Raw genomic sequence first — 8,900 nt, 5'->3', positions numbered from 1 at the left:
CCGACTTGGATTTAAATGTCCATAGGCCAGGGGTGGGCAAACTTTTTAAGTGAAGGGCCACATTGAGTTTTGAAAATGGGCCGGGGGGCCGGAGTGCGCCGCAGCAAAAAAAAATGGGCGTGGCCATGTCCGGATGTGGGCGGTGACATAGCGGGAAAGGGTGTGGCCATGACAGGATGTGGGTGGTAACAGGAAAAGGTGTCTCCATGACAGGATGTGTGCGGTTTTGAGCTACATTAGCTCCATCAAGCCGCCTACATACTGTTATGGACACACCCATAACTTGTAAGAAATCAACATGTAAATCACTTTAATATAGTTCTAACTTACCATTGCAGCAGGAAGAGAGTTGAAGCATTCTATTCTGTGGAGATGGAGAAAAGTTTTCTTTAAGTAAAGCATAAAATTCAGAATTTCTCTTGTAAAACAGTTTGATGATGTGAAATACTTATTTGAAAACATTACCAGGAGTAAGATGGGGAGTGCAGGCAAGGTGCAGGGACTCACAGGGAGTGAAAGGGGAGAACATGCAGGCAGACAAATAGGGATGCTGGCAGGGAGTGATAGAGTGTGAGAGAGCTCAGACAGATAGGAGTGCATAATAAACTGTTTTTTTCTGAACTACTGAACTAACCTTAAATGTCAGTGTGAACAGTGTTGTTGGTCACCCTTCTTAGTTAGTGCATCAAAGTCTAGAGTTATTTTGCTTGTGGCAATTCTAAGTACAGATCTGAGATGTTGGTCTGTTAGCCGGGATCTTAGAGGGGATTTGTTGATCTTCATGACACTGGACGTCTGCTCACACACGTAGGTTGAGCCAAACAACGCCAGCATCTTCTGTGCCATCCTGCAGATATTTGGAAAAGTGGTTGCCTTAAGTGAAGCATAGAAGTCTTTCAGTGCAAGAGACTTAAACTGTTCTTTTAAGACGGAGTCAGCCTGGAGATCAATCAGTTCCAATTGCAGTTCTTGTGGTGCAGTGTCAGGATCATGTGACAGGGGACAGGAGACCAGCTGAAGAAGTGTTTAAATTTTTGCAAAGTCTGTAAATCTGCAGGAAAATTCGCCATGAAGGTCGTCAAGTGATCTGCTGTATTTTTTGACGTCTTGGATGTCTTCTTTCAGTGTCGCTAGTGTGGGAAAATGAGCAAAGTTTTTCTTAGAAATCTGCTTTGAAAATAATGAAAACCTGGATTTGAAGGCGGTCACATTTGTGTGCATATCATGAACATACTGATCTTTCCCCTGTAACTTGACGTTTAGGTCGTTCATGTGTGAAAAAATGTCAACACCATAAGCAAAGTCACTTAGCCAGGTCTTGTCACTCAGCTCAGGAAATGCGTCAGACTTCCCCTGTGACTCCAGAAATGTGCCAATCTCAGTTCTGATCTCCCACACTAGTTCAAACACTTTGCCCAAACTCAACCAGCGGACACGAGAGTGGTAAAGCAAGTCCTCGTGATCCGCATCAGTATCCTCCAGAAACTTGATGAACTGACGGTGTTGCAGTCCCTTAGCTCGTATGAAGTTGACGATTTTAACAACCGTATTCGCCACATGATTCAGCTGTAAAACAGATTTGCACAGAGACTCCTGGTGAATGATGCAGTGAAGGAAAATCACATCCTTGTCAGGGTCGTCCTCTTTTACTCTATCTTGAATCCTTTTTAACAGTACAAATTTTTTTCCTGTCAAATTTGGAGAGCCATCCGTAGTGACATTAACAAGTTTACTCCAAGGAAGCCTCATCTTCTCCAGTCCAGCAGACACATGATCAAACAAGTCCTCTCCTCGTGTTGTTCCTTTCAAGAGCTCCATGGCCAAAAACTCCTCCATAATTTCAAAGTTGTTGTTAATGCCTCTGATAAATATTAGTAGCTGAGCAGTGTCTTTAATGTCTGTGCTTTCATCCAGTGCTATTGAATAAAAATCAAATGAATCCGCCTTAGTGATTAACGTGGTGGCTATATCTTCCTCAATCAGTTCAACACGGCGAGTCACTGTCCTGCACGATAAACTGATCTTTTCGAACTTTTCTTTGCTCTCTGGACATACAGTAGAAGACCAGCTGTCTCCACCATGCAGTCCTTCAAAAATTCGCCCTCAGAGAAAGGTTTGCTTGCTTTTGCCACCCTAAATGCCAACATAAAACTTGCTTTTGTACTTGCCTCTTGAATAGCATTTTGTTTGTGGAAAATACTTTGCTGAGCATGCAACTTTGCCGCCAATCTTAGAGCTATAGCTTCCCGTTGTTGCGATGTCTGCTTGCTGGCATAGTTACCGTGCTTTGTATTATAGTGATGGCTCAGATTGTACTCTTTGAAAACTGCAACAGTTTCCTGGCATATTAAACACACAGCCATTGATCTGCTTTCAACAAAAAAATATTTAGCAGTCCACTCCTTATTAAATACTCGGCATTCACTGTCCACCTTTCTTTTTCTTGAGCCACTCATGGCGGATTTAAGGTCTTCAGGCAGCCCTCTTCACAGTATTTTGTATGTAGTCTAAAGAGAAAAATAAAGATGATTAGATATGGATTTCTTCCTTATACATGTGCAATAAGTTATGTTTGCCGACAAGCAGTGTATACCAGAATTTTTCAGTTACTAATAATTTCAAATTTTAATCAAATTGAAACGTTATTCAGCTGATGGGATGTCTGTTACCACACCACAGGCCCCAAATTATCACATGTGCAGCCACCACATCCCCAGACCTAAATGTGCATATTCAATTTAGACTCCATTTTACATGTAGTCACCACCCACCACATTGTGGGGAGGCCAGTGGCTGCATGTAAAATGGGGTGTACATTGCTATGCCCACCACAGCAACAATGAAAGGACACCTGCAGCATAGCCAGACATAACAGGGCCCCAGCAGCTTAATAGCAGCTGTTTCATTTACTTTAATCACAACCCCCACCCCCGCAGACCCACAAAGAGTTATTCATCACACCCCAGATTGGCAGCAGATCTAGCCACAAATGCTATGAGATTGGCATCACATTTTCCCACAAATGCTATGAGATTGGAAGCACATATGCCCACAAATGCTATGAGATTGGCATCACATTTTCCCAGAAATGCTATGAGATTGGCATCACATTTTCCCAGAAATGCTATGAGAATGGCAGCACATATGCCCACAAATGCTATGAGTTTGGCAGCACATATGCCCACAAATGCTATGAGATTGGCAGCACATATGCCCACAAATGCTATGAAATTGGCATCACATATTCCCCAAAATGCTATGAGATTGGCATCACATATTCCCACAAATGCTATGAGATTGGCATCACATTTTCCCACAAATGCTATGAGATTGGCATCACATTTTCCCACAAATGCTATGAGATTGGCATCACATTTTCCCACAAATGCTATGAGATTGGCATCACATTTTCCCACAAATGTTATGAGATTGGCAGCACATATTCCCACAAATGCTATGAGATTGGCAGCACATATGCCCACAAATGCTATGAGATTGGAAGCACATATGCCCACAAATGCTATGAGATTGGCATCACATTTTCCCACAAATGCTATGAGATTGGCATCACATTTTCCCACAAATGCTATGAGATTGCCAGCACATATGCCCCATAAATGCTATGAGATTGCCAGCACATATGCCCACAAATGCTATGAGATTGGCAGCACATATGCCCACAAATGCTATGAAATTGGCATCACATTTTCCCACAAATGCTATGAGATTGGCAGTACATATGCCCACAAATGCTATGAGATTGGCAGCACATATACCCACAAATGCTATGAGATTGGCATCACATTTTCCCACAAATGCTATGAGATTGCCATCACATTTTCCCACAAATGCTATGAGATTGGCAGCACATTTTCCCACAAATGCTATGAGATTGGCAGCACATATGCCCACAAATGCTATGAGATTGGCAGCACATTTTGTCAAATGGCAGGCAAAGTAAGATTACCTTCCTCTCTCCGCCCTGGACCCGACCTCCTCCTCCTCCGCAGCAGCAGCCAGGCACGTGACGTGATGTCTCTGAGCCAGGAGTCCCCTCTGCGTGTCCGCCAGCCAGATGCAGCCCAGGCAGCCGCTGCCCCAGACAGGTTCCCCAGGCCCCAGCACAGAACGTTCGCTCGCTTGCTCTCTCTCTCGATCCGACAGGCAGGCAGTGCGCAGCGAACTTGCGGCAATGGCTCCAGGCGGGGGGCGGAGTCAAGCAGCATGACGGAGCCACGCACCAGGGCGCGCCACGGCCGCCGACTCAGTCCCCCTGTCTAATTGGGTGGAGTGCTGCAACACACTACGGTGGCGGATTTACTTAAAAATAAATAAATAAAATAAACAAGCTGCAGGCTTTGGCGGGCTTCAGGGGGCCGGATTGAGGAATAGTGCCCACCCCTGCCGTAGGCACTATTTATTGCGGTTTAAATAATTAATTAAAAGTTAATTGTTTATTAAACTGGTAAATCAAACATCAACAATAATAATATAAACAACTCAGAAGCAAAGGTATCAATTGATACTTAATCAACAACCATAGAGTCTTTAGACCAGTATAAATTATTCATCAAATAGTCCAAAACAGCTAGCCAACCGACAATCGTGGGCGACTTTAACCGCCACCCGCCAGGCTAAGGCCTGGCACCCCCGCCCACGGCCCTCTCAACCATACCCTGCAAACCCATGTTGAAAATGTCTAAACCTATGGGAGAGAGATGTACCAAATCCGAGCGGTACAACCCCAGGATGTCACCTTCCAGCTCCGTGTGGCGGAACATAAATCCGCCAATCTGTGAACTTGCTCATGGCACAATTGACCCGCCTACGGATCTTCTCATGAAACCTCTTAGGACCTCGAGGCAACCATATATAACGTTGGACAATTTCTGAAAAGACCAGTACCGTGCTGGGAAAAACCTCATGGATCTGCATAAAATCCTGCTGCATTTGTGCCAAGAGCTCCAGGGTTTTGATTTTACCTAAATCGTTCCCACCTAAGTGAACGATCATGACATCCGGGACCGGCCATGAGTCTAACAGTGAATAAACTTTCGGAATAAAAGCACCCCAGCGCATCCCCCTACCACCCTTCCAATAAATTTGAAATTGGTCAACACTCAAGTCCAGATTATCAGTATACGGTCTTTCCTTGGCTCTCATCCGTGCCCAAAAGATATAGGAGTGCCCTACAATCCAGACAACCTGTTTCAAACCTGTAAAATATAAGTTATTAATAACATGACAATGCAGGGCGAATGTACAGCAAATACTTCCTAGATTCCCATCTCCCAATACGCTTAATAACAGTTTCAGGGAGGCCTAACCTAGCAGCCTCTGTGGCCGCTCCAATTCTGAAAGAGTGACTAGAAAACTTGAAAGCCCTCAGGCCCAAAACGCTAAGGCATTTGCTTAAAACTGATCTGAACTGGAACATGGACAGAGGGGAACCGTCAGCATGTGCTATAATAGAAAAAGATTGTGCCCGCACCTGCAGAAATTCCGAGACTACCCGGCAAGGGCAAGAAAATCTACCCTCCAGGCGGTATAAGGTCAGCCAAGTGCCTCTACCAAACCTATCCGTTTTGGACCTTTTGATAAGCACCTGTACTGCCTCTTGGGACAGAACCACATCTTGATGGCCCAGGCCCGTATGTACTTTTTTAGATTTAGAGACCAACTCCGATATACGCATAGCGCCAAAAAGGCAAGCGAAAATGATGCCCTGAATAAACGAACCTCATAATCGGAGAAACAAATGGTAAAACATGCAATAAGTCCTCGAGCAAACAAAAAGTTATAGGCCGTCTACCTTCCGGTGAAGCTGGAACCGACTTTAAACCTTAGTAGTTGCTTAACTAAAAAATAATCGGAACAAGGGGAAGTGTTGTGCAAACGCCTAAAAAAACGAGATGCCAGATAATCTATGCTGCAGCGCTGAAATGGACATACCATCCGAGGTCCTAGCACAAATAAATGACAAGAATAGCTCTACTTCACTCGCTAAAGGTGACATGGAGCAAGCATCCGTGAAAGTGCACCAGTCAGCCCATGCAGCTGAGTACTCGGCCCATGTTCTGGCTGACAAAGATTGACGTATTGCCGATGCAACTAGCTCCCAATCAAACTGCAAAGATGGGCTGGACAAGGTACACCCTCTTCGTTTGCAGATGGCGCCAGCTCCCTGAATAAGAAAAATTGCTGTCGGGATAAAGCGTCCGCAATCAGGTTCAGTTTCCTGGGCAGATGCACTGCTTTTAACCATACATTAAAACGCAGACACAACAGCACCAATTGTCTAAGGATTTGCAATACAGGAAGCGATTTCGAAGTAAGCGTATTTATTGCGAACACTACTCCCTTGTTATCAGACTGCAACAGAATACGCTTGTTTGCGAAACCGCTTCCCCAAACAACTAAAGCCATCAGAACTGGGAAGAGTTCTAACAAAACAATGTTTTTTGTGTAACCTTGAACAAACCAATCTGCAGGCCACCTTTCTGCACTCCAGCATCCTTGCCAGTAAGCCCCGTAGCCAATAGATCCGGCTGCGTCCGTGAACAGATCCATATGCTCATCTTTGATAAAATCCTACAGCCACATTGACCTCCCATTAAAATTAATCAAGAAATCGTACTAGACCAGCAATGCCTCCTTGACTTGTCTCGTAAATCTGACATGCCAAATGGGATTCTTAAAGTGGATCCGAGGTGAACCTTTACACATTGCATAGTGTTCCTTTCCTATTGTTTATAGGGCATTCCTCAAGCCAAATACTTTTTTGTTTTTGTTTTAATACTCTAATTCCCTATAAACTAAATAAACCACGCCCACAGGGTTTCAGAGAGCCTTGGCAGTAGCAAGGGCTCATGGGAGCTCAGTCTGGGCAGGAGGAGGAGTTGGGGTTACTAGCCATTGGTTTCAGAGGCAGAGGGGAGGAGGGAGGAGGAGAGGGGATTATGCTGATGGCTTAATATACAGATAAGCCTGCCTCTGTGTAATGTTTACAAACAACATGGCTGCTGTCATTGTATCACAGGAATAAATAATCATATTCTATTAAAACTGTTTGCAACTAGATTTGCTGTGTAAACCATCTAAACTTTAGATAAGATATATAGACAAGTTACTTGTTATAGTTAGTTTTTCATCTCGGATCCGCTTTAAGGCCTGATATCAAACGGGCAGTGCATCTGGAGAAGACCGTCCCCATGGGCATGATCCTGCTTTCAAAGGCCAGACGGCTCAGAAGCTCCTGTAATTCCCGAACGGTCGCTTTAGATTTACTCAATAAGGTATTAAGTAAATCCTTTAACTTCTCAATTGTCTCTGCTAGAAGACGAAATTCCATCAGGTGAGTATCAATGGTAATGCCGAGAAAAGTTAGCTCTGTTACAGGTAGTACCGAATTTTCTTCAGCCAGGGAAACCCCCAAAAATTCGGAAACGTGACGCAAAGTTAAAAATAAATTCCACGCCGCATCAGAATCAGGTGGACCAACAAAAATGAAGTCGTCGAGATGCAAAACGCGGCCGACCGGCCATTCAATTTGAACCGCCCACTCCAAAAAGGTGGCAAAGATCTCAAAATAATAGCAGGATAAAGAACAGCCCATGGTGAGACATATGTCATAATAGAATTGTCCTTCAAATTGAAAACCAAGTGAATTATACGCACCCGGCCAAATGGGCAACAATCAGAAACCCGACTTTATGTCGGCCTTCGCCAGTAAAGCTTCCTGACAATATTCCCTGATCACGGACACAGCCTGATCAAATGATAAGTATGACACTGAACATAAACTGGCATCAATAGAGTCATTCAGCGAGTCACCCTTAGGGAAAGACAGGTGGTGAACCAAACGCCATTCACCCAGATCTTTTTTAGGCACGATCCCTAAAGGTGACACCCTGAAATTCTTAAAAGGAGGAGAAGTAAAAGGGCCAGCTACTCGGCCAGCCCGAACCTCCTTAGCGATTTTAAATTGTTGGCCCAAAAACAGCCCAAACCATGGAGGGAGGAAAAAACCTTTCGTAAATCCATTAGCCAGAAAGGTTTTGATCTCCAGATTTGGACAGTGGTTTAGGTACAGCATGAGGTTTTGCGTTTTCACTGGCGTCTGAGCTTCGAAAAAAGGATTCTTTCGTGGACCCTTGGACCGCTGTTACTGCTTTTTTAAAGCATCGCGCCGCCGCATGCGAGCCACCGAAACTTTCACACAAAACGGCACTGCGACTCATTGAAAGCGTGACACACTCCTTTCTTAAAAGGATTAGCACCCGCAGAACTACTTGCAACAGCTGGTTTGGGCTTTGGGACTTGTTGAGGGATCATTAAGCGTATCCACAGCTCAAAATCCTTTGAGCCCAAGCGCAGAGAGGGATGGACTGACATCTTTTGTCTATACGCCTTATCGTATAAGAACCAGGCAATCCCTCCAAACTAACGCTGGGCCTCGAAAACAGAGTCTAAATGTTGAAGAAGGCCTAAGGCTAGGCCAGAATCTTTCTCAATTAAAACACTCATGAAAATCAAAAAGGCCTGTAACCAATTAGTAAAACTCCTGGCTACCGGCCTCCGCCTATCCTCCTCCTCTTTCCTTTCTTTCAAATAATCCTTATGGAAAGGAAGTAATGAAACAATGTCCACATATTCCCCTCACCATATCTTACCTTTTACTGCCTGAGGCAAATGATACCCTAGGGGAGAGGAAGCCACAGGCATAACATCCTTGTAATTGGTTTCAGAGACGCCTGGTCTAAGAACAGGCAGCGTTAACATTGGTAGCTCTGACGATGCATTAGGAAAAAAGACATTGCTGACAGATGGAGGAGATATAGGAGCAGAGACACTCTGTGTGCACGGAGGCACCCAAGCTGCAGCAGGAGAATCCACCGGGG

The 8,900-nt window shown here is 44.5% G+C and overlaps 1 protein-coding gene across 1 annotated transcript; it reads right to left on the bottom strand.

The window, feature by feature from the left end:
- Window positions 1–1,026: 1,026 nt before the first annotated feature.
- On the bottom strand, window positions 1,027–2,456 carry LOC137540993 (general transcription factor II-I repeat domain-containing protein 2-like). Its single transcript, XM_068262150.1, has 2 exons — window positions 2,165–2,456; window positions 1,027–2,045 (listed from the first exon to the last, which is right to left on the bottom strand). The coding sequence occupies exons 1-2, from the start codon at window positions 2,454–2,456 to the stop codon at window positions 1,027–1,029; spliced, it is 1,311 nt and encodes a 436-aa protein (XP_068118251.1).
- Window positions 2,457–8,900: the final 6,444 nt, after the last annotated feature.

Source organism: Hyperolius riggenbachi, chromosome 12 (assembly GCF_040937935.1).
Source record: "Hyperolius riggenbachi isolate aHypRig1 chromosome 12, aHypRig1.pri, whole genome shotgun sequence".
Classification (NCBI taxonomy): domain Eukaryota; kingdom Metazoa; phylum Chordata; class Amphibia; order Anura; family Hyperoliidae; genus Hyperolius; species Hyperolius riggenbachi.
The sequence above is the reverse complement of the archived record's forward strand: the minus strand, read 5'-3'. Positions and strand labels throughout refer to the sequence as shown.

Excerpts from the sequence above, each read along its gene's own strand:
- LOC137540993 (XM_068262150.1), bottom strand. The coding sequence starts at position 2,456 with ATGAGTGGCTCAAGAAAAAGAAAGGTGGACAGTGAATGCCGAGTATTT. Across the intron at positions 2,046-2,164 it reads AAATGCTATTCAAGAGGCAA|AGAGCAAAGAAAAGTTCGAA; the intron begins GTACAAAAGCAA and ends CTGTATGTCCAG.